General features: G+C 42.8%; 1 protein-coding gene across 10 annotated transcripts in view; it reads left to right on the top strand.

Moving 5' to 3' along the window:
• The first annotated feature begins 204 nt into the window (after positions 1-204).
• Positions 205-17,910, top strand: part of cabin1 (calcineurin binding protein 1) — a 35,216-nt gene continuing 17,510 nt past the window's right edge. For 2 of the 10 annotated variants that reach the window (XM_047591314.1, XM_047591323.1), the window contains exons 1-32: positions 205-377; positions 888-946; positions 1,054-1,146; positions 1,255-1,368; positions 1,680-1,814; positions 1,922-2,102; positions 2,185-2,314; positions 2,420-2,569; positions 2,869-3,176; positions 3,304-3,481; positions 3,582-3,715; positions 3,796-4,013; positions 4,323-4,395; positions 5,130-5,189; positions 5,289-5,473; positions 5,562-5,699; positions 5,859-6,047; positions 6,141-6,383; positions 6,494-6,647; positions 6,746-6,861; positions 6,984-7,145; positions 8,029-8,235; positions 8,403-8,548; positions 8,719-8,980; positions 9,192-9,362; positions 10,865-10,954; positions 11,054-11,214; positions 11,304-11,515; positions 13,941-14,006; positions 14,743-14,919; positions 14,996-15,390; positions 16,601-16,717. In XM_047591314.1, the coding sequence (XP_047447270.1) occupies positions 944-946; positions 1,054-1,146; positions 1,255-1,368; positions 1,680-1,814; positions 1,922-2,102; positions 2,185-2,314; positions 2,420-2,569; positions 2,869-3,176; positions 3,304-3,481; positions 3,582-3,715; positions 3,796-4,013; positions 4,323-4,395; positions 5,130-5,189; positions 5,289-5,473; positions 5,562-5,699; positions 5,859-6,047; positions 6,141-6,383; positions 6,494-6,647; positions 6,746-6,861; positions 6,984-7,145; positions 8,029-8,235; positions 8,403-8,548; positions 8,719-8,980; positions 9,192-9,362; positions 10,865-10,954; positions 11,054-11,214; positions 11,304-11,515; positions 13,941-14,006; positions 14,743-14,919; positions 14,996-15,390; positions 16,601-16,717 (4,968 nt within the window). In that variant the 5' untranslated portion in view covers positions 205-377; positions 888-943. The remainder of the gene's footprint in view (positions 378-887; positions 947-1,053; positions 1,147-1,254; positions 1,369-1,679; positions 1,815-1,921; positions 2,103-2,184; positions 2,315-2,419; positions 2,570-2,868; positions 3,177-3,303; positions 3,482-3,581; positions 3,716-3,795; positions 4,014-4,322; positions 4,396-5,129; positions 5,190-5,288; positions 5,474-5,561; positions 5,700-5,858; positions 6,048-6,140; positions 6,384-6,493; positions 6,648-6,745; positions 6,862-6,983; positions 7,146-8,028; positions 8,236-8,402; positions 8,549-8,718; positions 8,981-9,191; positions 9,363-10,864; positions 10,955-11,053; positions 11,215-11,303; positions 11,516-13,940; positions 14,007-14,742; positions 14,920-14,995; positions 15,391-16,600; positions 16,718-17,910) is intronic. The other 8 variants (XM_047591316.1, XM_047591320.1, XM_047591315.1 and 5 more) reach the window with 8 other exon arrangements.

Genomic DNA, 17,910 nt, shown 5'->3' with positions numbered 1-17,910 from the left:
TCTGTGTAGTTCAATTATTATTCATGATTTTTTGTATTCACTACATTAACATTGCAACATTTACCTTCGTAGTAAATGATATTTCACTCTGTTGTCTGTGTTGATGTAGCATGGGTTTTCGCCGAAGAACCCGAAATCCGATTGGTCATCTGAGAACGCCCCCAGTGTACTGGCCAATCAGCGAGGACTTTACTAGTTGGCGGGTAGGAATTGTAACGCTGTGACGCAAACGCTCACTTCCATGTTTAACAACAAAGGATGATGAATAAATGAAGTTTGAAGATGCATTTCAGCTTCGTGACCACGGTCCTCTGGGGGTTAGCTATCTCGCTTAAGTGTTTGCAACTTTACAAGTGCAATTAAACCGGGAATGAACGGTAGGTCATGTGGTCGCCCGGTGAAACGCAAGCTAACGCTAGCTACTGTGTTTTTCTTATTTCGTCCATCTGAGATAAAAATGTGAGCTGTCGGCTATTTGACTTTGCCAGCACGCCTTGATATTAATTGTTGCATCTATTGTCTGGACTTCTAGTTGTGTTGTTAACAGGAGGCAACTCAGGACACACTGAGCTCTGTCCCATCGCAGAGCTAAGCTAACCAGGCTAAGTTCTGAGGGGACGTCGGTCTGGTTAGCTAACTGTTAGTCGGTCAAAGACCTTCACAATTACTAGTTTCATTAAAGTCACAACAGTTGACTGCAACGAGTTGCCTTCCTCTACTCTCAGTTTGGTGGTTTGTTTCCTTGCCTCGAAGCTTTCAAATACACAAAACAAACAGTGAAAGATGGAGGTACACTTGAAGACGAGACAGTCGACCTACTTAAAGCAACGTTACATTTTTGCCTTCATGCATTTCTCGTTTCTCTCTCCTCTGTTTCCACACTGCAGGTCCGGTCAAAACCTGCAAACCGTGACTGCAGACGCTCTCTTTTCCATGTGTTAAAATGGTAACATATTACATATGAACATTTTGTGATCGTGCCGACTGGTTACAAACTCCCCTTCCTAAGATTTATTACTACATGCCATCTCTTTCCTTTGTTGCCCTTTATAGATTCGCATTGCAGCTCTAAATGCTGCTGCAACAGCTGCAGATGAGTCTCAGGACCCATTGAGAAGCAGCAAGAGTCAGACTAAAGAGGCCCAAGTATGAAATATAGCTTGTGGTTTATAGGTAGGCAATATTAAGAACCCCCCCACCTCCACCTCGGTGGATCTAAAGGAAGTCTGCTTTTTCCTTTATTCATCTCTGTAGGAAGCTGAGGCGTTTGCTTTATACCACAAAGCGTTGGATCTGCAAAAACATGACAAGTTTGAGGAGTCGGCTAAAGCCTATCATGAGCTTCTCAAAACTCCACTGCTCAAAGAGGTAAATAATACCGTGCACTATATTAGCCCTGTCAATGTTGTCAAAAACAACTTATTATAGTTGTAGAGAAGACTGTAACTGTCTTTTGTAGGTACTGTATGACGGTCTGCTTGCATTAAGCCAGGCCAGACGTTATTTACCTTAAAAATAAAATCAGACTATGTTTAAATATTGAGTGTCGATTTATGATGTGCTAGCACAAAGCTTGTCTAGATACCTGTGTGTCTGTTGAAGTATTTGGTGGCTTTAAACTCAACCTGCACTGAATTTTTGTGCCAAACCTAATGTGTCTGCTTACTCTAATTTTCAAGGCCATGCCCTCAGATGATCAGAGAGTGGGTCTCAAGCATCCCGGGCTGATGTTGAAATATTCAACTTTTAAAAACTTGGCTACTATGTCTGCATTGCGGGATGACCTTGAGACAGCTATGGAGTTTTATTTGGAGGTAAATCAATAACATGTCTGGCTTTTATAGTTTAATTGCAGAATTTCACAGCGTCATGCAACTAAATGCACCTTTTTTAATGTGTCTTCTGTTCTGATCTTTCTTAGGCAGTGATGTTGGATTCCACTGATGTGAACATGTGGTACAAAATAGGTCAGGTGGCGATGCGACTGGTGCGCATTCCTCTAGCTCGTCACGCGTTTGAGGAGGGACTTCACTGCAACCCAGACCACTGGCCGTGCCTGGATAACCTCATAACTATTCTCTACACACTTAGTGACTACACTTGTATGTGACACATCCTTTTCTGGTTACCATTATGACAGTTTATATGTGGAAAGAAGACTAACCATGTACTTATATTTCCCAGGCTGCTTGTACTTTATTGCCAAAGCCCTGGAGAAGGATCATTGTTACACTAAAGGCCTGGTGTTGAAGGAAAAAATCTTTGCAGAGCAGCCATGTCTAAAGAGGGACACGATGCAGATGTTCATGAAATGGTGAGGCCAGCTCACTTTTTATCGCTTCATCAGTTCAGAATGTGCTCTAGCTGCAGCTTTGCGCTCCCAGTCACTGACAAAGCTCTGTGCTCTGCTTATTTGCAGCGACATGTCTATTCACTATGTGGAAGTGGAGGAAGAAGAGCGCAAATCCATTGTAGAGGAGGCACTGGAGATACGGAGGCGCAGGCAGGCTCTCTCTCACTGTGAACCAAAACCTGACCTCGTTCTAATTCAGCCCATCCGCTGCCTCTCGTGAGTGCTGCAATATTTTTTTTTTATTACTATTTTCCTGTCAGTGTTTAACTGTCTTTACACTTCAAATATTTCAAATTAAAATAATATTTTAACATATATATATTTCTCCCCAAGGCTAGATAATTATTTATATTACAGGAAATGCTCATGCTCAGCTTTCGTGCAATGCTATAAAATTTGAACTTTGGATCCTGAAATTCTTGTCTGAGCTGCTGACAAGTGATTTCTGGGCTTTTTTTTTTTTTTTTTTGCAAACCTCTGTTCCCCTACACCATTTCCTATGTCTTTTCTCTCAGATGGAAGCATGTGGGCGAAAGCTTTCTTGAAATGTACAGACATCAGACCACATGTCAGCCACCACGGCCGAGTCTTGGGCGCAGAATCGACTTGTCAGAGTACCGCGACCCAAACTTCCTCCAGAACCTCCCCCAACCAGCCAGCCCAGTCAGTATGGGCCAGACCACTGTCCTGAGCAGCAGTCCCAGTTCATCCCTACCACCAGTGACCTTCACTGAACCAGCAGTTATGTCTATATTCACTACGCAACCTCAAATCACCCCCACCCAGACCACTGTGGAGGTCACCACTTCTGCTCCTCCTGTTGGTTAGTTGTTTATGATTATGACATTTTTCTTACCCTGTTTTCTAATTTTTTTTCTCTCTCTCTCTCTCAACTGCAAATGCATCTGTCCTCACTATTATGTAATTATCATTTCCTGTATGTTCCACAGCTACAGCAATGGACGTTACACTGACTGATAAAGTTAAGAAGGCTCCAAAAAGGAAACGTGTCATAGAAGATAGTGGGGAGACGGCCAAGCGACGTTCAGCACGCGTTCGAAACACGAAGTGCAAGAAGGAAGAGAAGATTGACTTTCAGGAGCTGCTTTTTAAATACCTACCTTCCAGGTAGTTCACACTAAACCTCGGTTCAGTTCCTAAATACAGAGCTTGTTGTAGTTGAGTGGTCATTTAAAACACTTCTGGTCGTGTCACTGGTTTGTCGCAGGCTAAGGAAATTTGATCCTGATAATGATGATGAGAGTCTGAGTAATCTGGAGACACAGTGTGATGGGAAGGAGGACATACAGCCTCTACATGGAAATTGTTTGCCTGTTGACTCGGTTGAATACATGGAGTCTGGTATGTAGTGCATCCTCCAAACACATTTGTGCCATGTTGTCATTTTGGTCATATTAACACATGTGCTCTCCCGTCTGTAGAACAAGAGGATGTCCACAAGTTCCTGCTCAACAGTATGACCAATGGTGGTATACTGGACCTGATGATGCGTTATCTGAAAGCAGTGGGTCAGAAGTTTATGGAGAACTGGCCTCGAGGACTGACTGCTGTGGTGCTGGAGGTCTATCAGACCTGGAGGAAGCACAGCAGTGGTCTTCCTAACCCGCTGCTTCGGGACTGCAGCAACCAGCACATTCGGGTAAATGACAGGATTTTGTGAACATGAATTAGACTGAGAGGTTAACCTTCTAGGCACCGCTTGCTGTAAAGAAAAAGGATTAAACCATTCAGTGGGTTGTGTCTTGTGCGTGGCTTGCAGCTTTAAAACTGTTGTTTGCACTCTAATTGTCTGTCATTGTGTAAAAATATTTGACATTTCGACATTGAGGCTTACTCTAATTGTGGAAAAGTTATAACTTAAACTGTTACTAGTGACAGCTGTATTTTCAGAAATATCATTTGCCTACAATGACCAGTAATAAGCGTTTCATATCTACTACATCTACAGGAAATGCTGGCAATGAGCTTGGCGTGTATGGAGTTGCAGTTGGAGCAATCATTACACAACAAAGGGAAAACGGGTGAGTCCACATGTGCTCAACTGATTGGATCTGGCTGGGTTTTGGCAAAACTAATGTAATTTACCCTACCAGTCAAAAGTTTGGACACAAATTCCCATTCAATTCAGTGAGAACATGTGTCCAAACGTTTGACTGGGAGTGTATGTTATAGTGTGATGCCATTTTATTTCCCTCAGAGGAGTACTATGTAAGTTATGCCCTTTTCCACATCTCAAGCCCTTCGACAAACAAACATACATGTGTTGATTGATTGTGTTTAAAATAAATCTTATAGGAAGAAAGGATGAAACTGACGGAGAACTTGACTGTTCTGCTCCAGATGTTATGAAAATTCTTCCAACAGGCTAGCAGGGAGGGGTTTTTCTGCATTGTCTTAGATAGAAGGAAGGGGGTGCCAGTGATCTTTTCTGCTATCCTCACCACTCTGTCCATTGACTTTCTGTCTGAGGTTATGCAGCCGCCAAAGCAGACAGAGTCCGTTGGTCAGCTTGCTCCCTGTGGTGCTTCTGCAGAAAGAAGTGAGGATGGAAAGGGGGACATGTGTTGTCCTTATCTGGTGCAAAATGTGTCAGAAATGTTACTTTACAAGGGATGCAGTGTTTGCATTTCAAACTGTCTGTTATCTGAGCCTCCAGGAACTCGATGCCCTCGGCTGATTCCACGGCTTTATTTTCGACAAAGAGTTGCTGTGTGACTGGGTCAATGATGAGCTCTTTTGTCTTTTTGAATTTCAGAATCAAGTTGGTGTTATACCAGTCCACTGGTTGCTTTACATCCTGTCTATATTCCAGGTCGTTGTTGCTGTGTCATCCTCATATTTCACGATGCGTTTGGTAACAAACCTAGAGCAGTTTATGTTTGCCTTGTAACCATATTTTTTATTTCTTGTCTAGTTACCCCAAGAAGAAACGCCAGTGGTCCCAGCAGCGATACTGACTCAGAATTCCCTGGGCAGCACTTCCAGGGTGATATGTTGCTCCTGGCCCTCGGTTCATCCCAAAGAGACCTGTTTGAGGACGACTGGCTAGATGTTATGGTACGAGTCTACTGGCTGAAGGCACGATTTTTGGCCTCACAGGTAAAGTTTATATTTGATTATATTGATTCTTTTCGGTTTGTCTCAACCAGACGTGACCTGTAAGTCTGTATTTCTTGTCTTCTGACAGGGAGATATGGAATTGGCCCTTGAGAGTTATGATGTCTGTGTAGGCCTGTTGCAAAGTAAACCAAAGACACCAGACGGGAAATACTACACAATAAATCTGCCTAACCTACGTGTTGATGCAGCAATTTCTGTGGAAGAGGTCAGTATGTTGGCCAGTAAATTATTTTTTTTCATCTATAAATTCCTCATTTCTAATATATTATTGTTTCTGGTCCAGTGTTTAGGTAATAGAAAATTATTTTCTCAAAATATCTCCTGCTATTCTGATCATTTTGGTGTCTTCTGTGTCCATCGTTAGATTGACAAAAGGCTCAAGTCTCTGGAGCGTTGTCAGTCTTTGGAGGAGATCCAGCGTCTCTTTGAATCAGCAGACTTTGAGTCTGTGGTGCGTCTGCTGCAGCCCACACTAAATTATGGAAACAGGAGCAAATCTCTGGAGTTTGTGAGCTCAGCACCTGAACGCCCTGCACAACTGATGCTGCTGCAGGTTAGACATACCACCACAAGAATATCAACATTTTTTTCTAAATCGTTGTGATGGTTCGTACTTAATATCAAGAGTTTCAACTCTCTCCCCTAGAATTCGCTGCTGAAGCTGCAGGACTACCAGCAGTGTCTGGAGTACAGCGAGCTGGCTTTGAATGAAGCCCTGCAGCAACTCAACTCTGCTCCAAACAGCTCTCCCCCTAGCAAGGAGGAGTGGGTCATCACCATTGGAAAGTTGCTAGATGGCATTGAGACCTGCTTCACCAAAGAGACTGAGCTTCTAAGCAAAGTTCCCTACTTTTCTAGTATGGCTCGACTGGCAAACAACCTAATTCAGGTTAGAATGGAGCCGTAGACCACACTGCTTTTATTAAAAGATAACTATGAAAGATAAATATAGTTATATTTTAATTGTTAATGCATTATCTGTGTTGTTGTTTTCCTCAGTTGATTGATCTTAGCATGGCCATATCTGATGATCCGAAGGAACCGTATTTCTTCTCGGTGCTGCCTTGGATTATCCTGTATCGCATCATCAAACACGAAGAGGCTGCTTTTGACTGCATGCTTCGACAACATATGTCTGTGGGAGACGACGAAGGTTTGTTGGCTCCTCATTTCCGTGCCTGTACTTTCCCCTCTGAGCTTATGCAATGCCAGTTCTTACCCTGACTGCCTCTGTCATCTCTCACTTTTCAGATGACTCAGATACTCCCATGTTGCCCTCCTCCCTCATGCTTCTGAACACAGCCCACGAGTATCTTGGCCGTCGTTCCTTGTGCTGCAACTCAGAGGGTGCACTCCTGAAGTTCTATGTGAGTTTGTTTGCGTATTATTTTCTCTGAAAATATATGTGTCCTCACCAAGATAGTGAGTTCATGTACAGCTGCATATCTGCCTTTAATTTAAAAACGATGTACATTATTGTTTGGTACAGGTTCAGGTCCTGGAAAAAGAGTTTGCAGCCCCTACGAACAATGAAGCTCATCCCTATAAGGAGGAATTGGAGATGGCCTTGGAACAGTGCTTTTTCTGTCTGTATGCGTATCCTAGTAAGAAGAGCAAGGCCCGCTACCTTGAGGATCACTCATCTCCACAGGTTACTCACACACATGTTCAAAAAAACATCATGAAAATCTTTTGCTTGTGCTTTTGGTTTGGTAAATACAGCATTTGTGGCATTGCCAATAGTTTTAGTTACATATTACTAAAGTTAACCTGTGCAAAGTTGTTTAACTGTAAATGTAAAAGCATTAACGCCAGGTGTGACTGAGTCAAACGGTGATGACGAGGCGGTGAAACAGCGAAGAGGTGGCTGTAGGTTCTGAATAATTGGTATGATTCCTCACCTGTTCTAGACTGCGGATGACGCAAACGTACACCCTCAGTGATCCTCAGAGTCAGGAAAAAAAAGTCTATATCCATTAACGCTGTTGTTGAGGTGGGCACGTCTGTTGTCATTAAAATAAATTGAGGCACTGGAATAGCGTTAATGAAATAATGGCTTTTTTTTTCACTGAGTGAGGATTGTGAATATATTTAGATGACGTGCAAACAACACACCTGCAAAATTCCGGTTTGTGGTACTTCACACTGTCACTTTATCTTACTATTTCGTGCCTTGCTCTGCTCCTCTCTCCTCCCAGAATACTAAAAATGTTAAATCAATCTATAATTTCTTCAGTTTAGGAGCAGCTTACCACTAAGGGGTATTTTTGAACATTTCCAATGATGTCTAATAAAAGTAAATGAACAGCAGTGATGTTGGAATAACTAATTATATCTTAATGACTAAACCAGCAGGAGTCTTGTATGCACAGCCCCTGGTCTCTTTTATTTTTGTAATGCATGTGTCCGGCCACCAGGTGGGTGTCATGCCCACAGTTTATGCGTTTAGATGACTGGTCCACAATTATAGAATATATAACATATAATGAACGGTAACATTAATGTTTTCAGGGGAATTAATCTGTGTTTTGCAGGTTGAGCTTCTCTGGAGTGACACCCTCTTCATGTTCCAGTATTTCAAACCTAAGTCTCTGCCTGAGTTCGACAGCTATAAGACCAGCACAGTATCTGCGGAACTGGCCAATCTGCTCAGGAGGTTCGCTAGCATCGCCCCCACCAGTGACATTCCCACCCTCACCATGGATGAGGTGGCAGCCTACATCGAGGACACGACAGAAAAGGTCAGTCGGAAGGGCCTGAATGAATGTGAATAACACTACTGAGTCAGACGTACTAAACGCTGTCTTCATTTCCACGTCTGCCGTCATGTCACTCTTATCTTCATCTGCTGGTTTTGCCGCTGAGAATCATATTTACTAAATAAATGTTGAACTTGAATCTCTTTAAGGCCCCGAGCTTTCCCGATGGCAGCGCTCCTGCGCCTCCGATCATCAATGAGATCTACTACCTGTTGGCTGATTATCATTTCAAGAACAAGGAGCAGTCCAAAGCCATCAAGTTCTATTTGCATGACATATGCGTGTGTCCTAACAGGTAGCTACTTTCTTCACACACGTCAGATCCATTTAGTTGAAAATATTGGAAAATAAATGTAATTGTAGTAATTGAAAATATGAAAACCCCTTAAGTCAAGAGCAGTGAAAATTTGATTATACTGAAATGTTTCTTAGTGTCATTGATACGTAAACTGTGTCTCTCCTCAGGTTTGACTCCTGGGCTGGTATGGCTCTAGCCAGGGCCAGCCGTATCCAGGACAAGCTAAACTCAAACGAGCTGAAAAGCGACGTACCCATTTGGAAGCACTCCCAGGCCGTACTCAACTGCTTTAAGAGGGCCCTGGAGATTGACAGCTCTAACCTGTCTCTGTGGATCGAGTATGGTAACATATCCTATGCACTGCATTCGTTTGCTTCACGGCAGCTCAAACAGTGGCGTAATGAGCTCCCCCCAGATGTGGTTAAACAGGTGAGACACATGTTAATCATCCATAGCAACTGCCTGTTTGTGTTGGATCCGCTTTTTACGTCAGACGTGTTAACTTAGCAGTCACACTCTGTCACTTTCGATTATCCCGCATTAGAATTTCTTCTGCTTAATGAGTTGATCTTTCACCTTAAGCTAAAATCATTCGTGACAATGTGCTTCATGTGCGTCGTGTGTGTTGGTGTTGTTTCAGATGGAAGAAAGGAGAGACTCCATGTTAGGGACAGCGTTTAAGTGTTTCCAGGGGGCTTCCCGTTGCGAAGGTGATAGTGATGAAGAAGAGTGGCTTATTCACTACATGCTGGGGAAGATCGCAGAGAAACGGAAACAACCTCCAGTGGAATATCTGCATCTTTACAAAAAGGTAAACCCTCAGAGTATCATTAAGTCATTCATTTCCTTTTCAATAAGGGCTTGTTTGCTCTGGTGTCATATAACATGTATATTGGTATCAAATTGTGTCACTGTCTGTATTTGAAACGATGATCACAGAGTCGATATGTAAATATACATGCTGTAAATCACCTTTTAAGTAATAATATGCTCTACAATGTGACCTTAATCACCTGCGTTCAAGTCTGTATCAGACGGTTTATTCTACTATAACTGTCAGGCCGTCTGATTGTTTTCCTGATACAAATCACACTCAGTACTTTAGCGTAATTAAGAAAAATTTCAGTATTTTTTTTTAAATATAGTTATAATTATGATCAAAAACCACAGACATAAAAATCTTAGTTGAAAGAAATTGGAATAATCCTTAGAGTATAGGCGTTTTTCTCCTGGTCTCCCTGGAGTTGTTTCATAATCCACCTACAGAAACAAAGATCACTACCCTTCCACTCCCACAAGGTGTTTTTTTCCTTCACAGAACAATGTATGGAGTGAGTCATAGCTCTGTTGTTCTGATTAGAAAAGTGGAGGCAGATGAACCTGTATTAAACACAGGGGTAACTGTGTCATAGAGGATACTGTGAATGCAGTGAACCCTGATGTCAGCACATATTCTCTTTATCTCACTCAATATTTGCTAGTTAAAAAAAAAAAAAAAAAAATAGGGACGCACCGATTGTGATGCTGATTTTTTTTATTTATTTATTAGCATATTACTGAACTGTTTTTAAGTCTTTCATCTCTTCATCCTATCGTCCCGATGAGCACAAATTCAATCAGGGTTGTCTTTAACCAGAATAAAACATTAGTTATTTGTTTTGCTTTGCTTTGGCGTCGCCTGCAGGCAGTTTTATTCTGCAGGCGCCGACTAGTGTTTGAGTGGTGTTTGTACAGAGTGAGTCAGACTGATGAGCACAAGTATAAATGACTCACACCGGTGGAGTCTACGTACGTAGGTCGCTGCGTCTGTGTCCCTCAGTACTATAGCAGCGCCTCAGGTCTTACTGACGGTGGTTTGAACTTTCTTCACTCGTCCGTTTTTGGTCGGCTATGAGATTTGATGTGTTAAAACCCTTTTCTTATAGTACCACCTCTAGAGATATGGCTGGCACATGCATTAATTGTAACTACATATCATGAACCTTTCTCCGAGACCGTGAAGTTTCGCCACACAACTGACAACTTGATCAAGGAAAATGCACGCGCTCCCTTCCATCAATTGCAACTTAAAAAAAGAGAGAGAGAGGGGGGAGGATATCCCTTCAGCACAGCACTCGTGTGACATGCCAATCAAAAAACAAACATCGGTTACTGCCGTCGGTCATGTCATCTTTTTTTGGCCGATGGTAATTAATGAGGCGAATATCGACCGATGCCGATGATCAGCTGATGTATCGGTGCATCCCTAAAATGAACTTATAACGCCTGATGATTGTGTTGTGTTCATGACTCTCCCCTCTTCTCTGTTCATAGGCAGCACACTATCTGCACGAAGAAGCTGCCAGGTACCCCCGGAAAATCCACTACCACAATCCTCCCGACCTGGCCATGGAGGCCTTGGAGGTTAGCTGTCTGGGACCGTTCATATATTCTCTCTAGTTTTGTTACATTAATGCATCGTTATATGAAATAACAGTCTTTTATCTTTTCTTTCTTTTTTAGTTGCATTTTCGCCTGAGTGCCACCATCCTAAAACTCCTAGAAGCTAATAAACCTGACCTGGAACACGAGCTCTTGTTTAATTTGCTGGTTGAGGCAGCTACAGGTCCTTTTGCGAGGGGGGAAGAGAAGAGTATGCCAAGCATGCCAAGGGCCCATGAAAAGTAAGCTATATAAATTTAACCCTGCACGTACTATGGAAACAACCGAACTGATTTCAGAGTTTAACGTACCTTCTTTTTATCCGCTTTAGGGAAAAACCCCCCTCTGTGACGGACGAAGACTTTAATTGTTCCTCAGTTTGCATAGGGAACGTTCTCACCCCCTCCGTACCGTCAGCTGCCACCCCAGGTCTGACATCCCCTCCTTATGTGGCCACGCCATTTGACCATGATTACGCCAAACGCAAAACACTCCGAAGGCAGCAGTGGCAGCAGCAGCGGCATGAGGAGCAGCAGGCTGATGGTACAGTCCCAGTCCTAGACACTGTCTCTGGGGTTGGGCTCTTCGCCCCTTTCTGCACTGGGACAGCAAGCCCACTGGGGAGTGCTCAGATTGCTAATCACGATGATGATTAATGGCTTTGGTTTCAGTTACAATGATCCCCATGCACTGGGTGATTGGGATGTGGTGAAATGGGCAATATGGCTACTGATTATTTGACTAATTTGCTCTGTTTAACAAAGCAGCGGTGCTGAAACGTAGATTTCAATGTTTGCAGGTTGCATTAACGAGTGTATGTGTGTGAAGTGTGCGTGTGCGTGCTTGTATAACATCCATCTCTCGTGGCTGCTTTATTGCTGGTCTAATTTTCTTTTCTTACCAATCATCTTGCCCTCCCTGGTAATGTAACTATTGTTGTTTTCCTTGCCTCTAAAACATTATGGACACATTGGCTCCGTTGCTGACATGCGTGGGCTTCAGCATCAGTCAGCTGCTGTCAATTGGTCCCACACACACACACACACACACACACACACACACACAAACACACATGCAAATGCTCACTTATCCTTATTCTAATTTCAGTGTGTAAATTTAGCTCAGTTGGTTAGACAGAGTGGTTTGCACTGTTACAGCCTCCAGATGTTTGTCCAAAGTGTTTGCCAGTATTAATTGAGTTTGGGTTACACCGGTTCCATAATTATCAGCCAGCACTTTCCTTTTTACACTGACCTTTAGAAAGTTTTAAGTCATTTATAATTCACCCAATCAACACTATGAAAGTTAATGGAAGACAGTATGTCCCAGTTCAATATCCAGCTGTAGGGTATCAGTTTTTAGTCTGCTGAGGTCACATCAGGTCTGTTGTTGGTACGGTTTGACTATGTGGAGGTTTTATTTGCAATTATTTCTATGTGTTCCTAAAGTGTGGATACCGCATGACAAAAAGATGCGTTTTTTGGCGTCGAACAACCAGCATAACCAGTGTTGTCTTTCATGAATGTGCACGTAAAAATAGAACGTTTTTGTTCAGACCTGAGAGTAATGTACATTAAAATGCTAGACGTGCAGTAGCGCTTTCAATAATGTACACCAGGTACTGACCTTTTTCCCGTCACGCACATTAGCCGTCTTTTACAACAGCTCTCCAAGTGCTGCAGTCATAACTGTCTTTGAATTTAAGACATTAAGTATGTAAGAAGGGAGACGTTTTTGTTTTCAATCTTAACCAGACGTCAGAATTAACGAGACAAAGTTGCCATGTACTTACAGCAGGGTTTATAGTTTCCATAGCTGTGCAGTGAATTGTGAAACTGAAGCCCAAATGCTGTTTGACCATATGACAAAAGAATCTCGACATCTGTCCGCCCACCCCATGTATCATGTTTAGCTTGAATGTGCAAATAACGCAGCCATATTGCCCATGTTGCCCATGTTGCCAGTTTTGTCACCCTTTCCAGATTCCTTCCTACCTACCTACCTACCTGCCTGCTACCTCTTTGCCTGCTTGCTTTTACCACCTGCTTTGTCATTTATATGCATGTAGTTCTAATGGGGTGAATGTATTCACAGCTGGACGAAGTCAGTCCTTTTTTATCACAGTTCACTTAAACTGCCTGGTGGATCATATGGTCACGTTTTATTTGAGTTTGGTTTTAGGGCGATTTAATTTCACATAGTCGAAGTCAAACTCCAGGGAGATCTTCCAAAAAATCTTGCTTGAAACATGTTTTCTGTTTTCTGCTAATTGGGTATAATTTGTAATTATGGCCAATTAGTGTAAAAAAAAATGCCAAGTCAGATAGAATGTGACTGCCCTGTCATTGGCTCACGGCTCAGGCTGAAGTCAGAAAATCCCCCCACCATGCACAGTGTTGCTTGTGTCCAAGTGTCCAATCTCTCTGACTTGAGTCCTGCTTAAATTGCATCAAGGTGATAAGGCTGTAGGGCCAGATTCAGACATGCATTTATCAAAACCGCTAACAGGGAAAAGACTCCTCTGTTGTTCATCACCTCCACTCAAAACTCAATTCTCTGGATTTTCACTGGATGTTTTTTTTTCTGCTGCTGCTCCAAGAGGAAAACATGGGAGCAGTTATTGAGGGGGGGAAATAACTAGTTATTCTCCCACAGCTCTGAGTGTCTTTGCGACATTGCTGAAAAAGTTCCCCTTGCTTTTATTCACATCACATATTGTGGCCAGGAGGGCTCGAGGGGGGAAATGTCGATCCTCAGAAGACCTCCGGCATAATATCAAAACGGTTGCGCTCTAAAGAAATGTGTGTCTGAATCAGGTTCTACATTTTCAGGGGAGTGGCATTACATGTACTTGTCAAGGAACATAAATGGTTGATATTAAGGCTGCTGCAGATAATATTTTCTATAAATTTGGAGGTGCGATTTTGTTTGATCACATTTTAAAACCAGCTCCCCGTATCTCCAACAGCCTCACCAGAGTTTGACCATGATTACTGCCTGCCCAGGTCTCCAATATGGCTGGCTTCCCTGAATGGTACTGCTCTTCAAACCCACCAAACTTTTTTTAGAGACTGTATTTTTAAATCTAAAATTAAGTGCAGTCTTTGTATGATGCACCGAATGCATAGCTGCCAGTTTAGACAAACTTTACGGCACCATAGTGCTGTTGAGTCATGACTGTGAATCTTTTTGAAAAGCCCCTTGTGTGCATTATTCTCTGAAATAGCACAAGCTTGTTGCCCTCTTGATTCTTATGTATGGTTTACTGCCAAGGATTTTTTTTTTTTTTTTTTTTTCGCTGAGGCTGCAGAACATGGCAATTAGGAGGAATGCTGGCATTTTGTTTTTGGACCACTTACAAATCAAACCCTCTCTCCTTTATAACAATGTGTAATTAGCGATGCACTAATAAGAATTTCTGGCTCACGGCTTATTTTTGTTTCATATTCGTATATGTACGATATTCCCCCATGTTCCCGACAGGGAACATTTAAATCAAGTCAGCTGATAAAAAGCTCTACACAGCATGCTGTAATGAAATACATCTTGAATAACTGATTCAAATTTGCATATTCTAATCATTTTTCGCTTTATTGGCGAGAAGAAAAATGAACCCCCCTCCCCCCTGCTGTTCGGTCAGGAAGTTAAAGTAATTTAATGTGCATTCATCCTTGTCATCCCAAATGTTTAAGTTATCTGTCCCTGTCTACGGCCGTGCAGCTGGCAATATAACCTTTGTTATGTTTTTTTTTGTTGTTGTTTTTTGGCAGAGCGAAGTCAGGACAGTGAGGTGGTGTTGCTCTCTGACTCAAACTCCACCCAGGATGCCTTCACAGATCCCGCCAGCTCACAAGACAGCAGCCACAAACCTGCCTCTGGGAAAACCAGCTCATCCTCATCAGAAAGCACACCTGTAAAAGACGGCCAGGCTGCGTCTGAGGACACAGGTAATTCAAACGATGGATGGAAGTATTCAGACTCAATATGTCAGTTTCTGACTTTAACTTTTTTTTTTTTTTTTAGCCTCACGTGGTGAACACGCTGGACTCCAGACCGAGGAAAAAATCATCCAGGAGGTCGTGGACACTGTGGTGGTGGTCGTCCCTGAGGCTTTAGCCCCCAGGGTCTCTGTAGATCCCTGCCCGCACCCTCTCCCTGTCCCGGCCACCCCCCCGAAGTCGGCTTCCTCTCAGCCGGCCGCTTCTCAGTCCCTGACCAGCGAGGGGAAGAAAAAGCCGGAGCCCCCCGCCGAGGTGATAGAAGTGCCCAAAGCCCTGCCCGCAGAGCACGCGGATCAGAGGCGCATGCTCGTGGAGATGTGCGTCCGCGCTCTCTTTCTCTGCCTCGGCCGCTTCCCCCAGCACTACAAGAGCCTCTACCGCCTGGCCTTCTTCTACAGCAACAGCAAGACTCATCAGGTCAGTCCACCCCTCTTAAGTGATAGCACTAGCACATTTTTATTGCATTTCAAAGGCCAAGTCATCCATTAAACCAAAGCTGTACACCTATAATCAGTATACCCTGCCATTAATGGTGACATTTACAGAATGAGTCTCACTGAGAATTCCTACAATTTCCTCAAAAGGCCCTTTTTTGGATTGATTATTTCAGGGTATCAAGTGTGTAAACTGCGTTGGCCATTTTCTAATTTTCTCTTAGTTTTTCTTGTGGGCCTGTGAGCTCTGCAGTAATGCACAAGTTGCTGAAACAGCCTGTATTGGCTACGAGGCTCTGTGGGCAGAGGTGTGTGTGGGCGGTGGCGCAGTGCTCTCTCAGCCAGTTTGGCACCGGGAGATTGTGTTGAGCTTTACTGTGATGGCAACCTTCTGTCAGAACTCTGTTTTTGTTTGTATTTTTTTAAATACAACTTTTGTTCGGTACAAAACGAGGAGAAATTGGGCATGGAAAGGTCTATTATGTTTTGTATTACGCCCATTTGACCTCAGTCGTGTGTTCGCAGCATTGTGTTTTTTTTGGCTCACGGCAGTAGCCTCCTATTATTGGCAGTCTCAAGCGCTATTAAGTTCAATAAAGATAATTTCCTTGAATTAAATGTGTAATAACATTTGATTGAGACTTATACAGATGGTCCGAGGCTCAAATTAAATAAATTGTGAGGTGTTATTATTATTTTTTTTTATGCATTCACTGGAGATTTCAGCATCTTAGATGGAAGCGAACATACCCAGGCAGTGACTTCATGACAGAGTCACTGTTGACACATGTTGCTTAGCCGCCCTCTCAACCCGTCACATCCCGTGTTAAAAGCCTCTGTACCCCTTTTGTTCTCTGGAAAATGGCTCTACTCGTGTTTGCCTTTTTTTTTTTTTTTTTTTAACCTCACTCTGAAGATGGAAAGACATGGTACGTGTGATTTCCTGCTATGGGCCAGTTGGATTGTGAAAGATAAACTGAAGTGGCATTAGCTCGCTATCTTTTCAAACAAGGCGCTAGTAGAGACACTGATTTTTGAGTAATCGTGCTGTGAAAAGAGGCTTTTCCTGATTGGAAATGAGCAATTTTCTCCTTGTCTTTATTAAGAACGTACTTGTGTGTTTGTCCATGTGTAAAAAATCTACATACAAATGTATGTGGGTTTTTCCTCATTTATTTATTTATTTCCTAAAGCAGAATCTACAATGGGCCAGAGATGTGTTGCTAGGAAGCAGTGTCCCATGGCAACAGCTGAAGCACATGCCAGCACAAGGACTTTTCTGTGAAAGAAACAAGACAAACCTGTTCAATGTAAGTCAGCGCTCAGCGTGCACTCTTGTTCTTTTTTCTTCCCTCCGTGTCATTATGTCACCATGTTCTGCCTAATACCTGTTTATCCATTATAGCAACACGGAAAATTGTTAAATTCCCATTATTATTTTTTACAGGCAGAAGTAAAAAAAACAGAAAACATTTAACGTGACTGACGTGAAACACAGTTGTTATTTCTCAGGACGACTTCATTTATAGTAAATTTTAAACTAGATTTAATGTGTGACTTTAAATAACACGTTTTAAAGCACTGGTGTATAAACAGAAAAATGTTAATGTGGCAAATTCAGTATAATTTATTCACTGTAATCGCAAGTCAGTAAAAGAGTGTGTAGAGATTGTAGTCCCTGTTTGGCTGTGAACACATTCGGTGTGTTTGTTTCACCTTCAGCGAGGATTAATGTATTAACTTGGGAGTGAAGTGCTATGACATGACAAGACGAGGGTGTTGTTAACATAAATGTTAAGTGGTTGTTAAAAAGGAAAAAAGTTGTGTGGAATTTGTACGTCAGACGGAAGCCTTTATAGTGGATGATGTTGACGTATCAACTTTTCTCACTTGGATGAATGTTTGGAATTCATTTTAACACACACACTATGACGTTTAGTCTGATCCTGATGCACAATGGCATGGTAGCAGTTAATGCAGACTCCCAGAGGATGAACCTGTGTGGCACTGATGATCTGTGGGTTTCTTGATTTGTGTACCACATTTAGGTTTACACTTACACGCACATATTAGTCACATCGATCAGTTGGATTAGACCTATACATGAGTCACTGTACAAAAAGTGGGAGATTGTTGAGTTATCTTCTTCTCAGATCGGGTTCCAGTTGAATCTGTCTTCTCTTCTTCCTGACATTTCATTTACCTCCCTTCACTTGAAGCAGATATGCTTTTCAGCCTGTGCAGACATTGGCAGACTTTTTGACTTGCTCCCTGTGCGACGTGCGCGCTCTCACGTTTGTTGTCGAGCAGGTTATAAGTGAGCACCTCACGTCCTTCGGTTGTCGGGCATGTTTAATCGCTGTGCATTATTGAGTTCGCAGTTGATCGGGTGAGCTGGAAAGTCAAATGCTGACTCCGGGAGGACTCGGGTAACAGACTGTAGAAGCGATGTGGGCCAGGTCTGAGCTGGAGGAGAGCTCCGCTGCGCTCTGGCTCCCACTGG

This window comes from Mugil cephalus, chromosome 8, assembly GCF_022458985.1.
Source record: "Mugil cephalus isolate CIBA_MC_2020 chromosome 8, CIBA_Mcephalus_1.1, whole genome shotgun sequence".
In the NCBI taxonomy this organism is placed as follows: Eukaryota; Metazoa; Chordata; class Actinopteri; order Mugiliformes; family Mugilidae; genus Mugil; species Mugil cephalus.
Note: the sequence above shows the minus strand (reverse complement) of the source record. Positions and strands in the feature narration are given on the sequence as shown.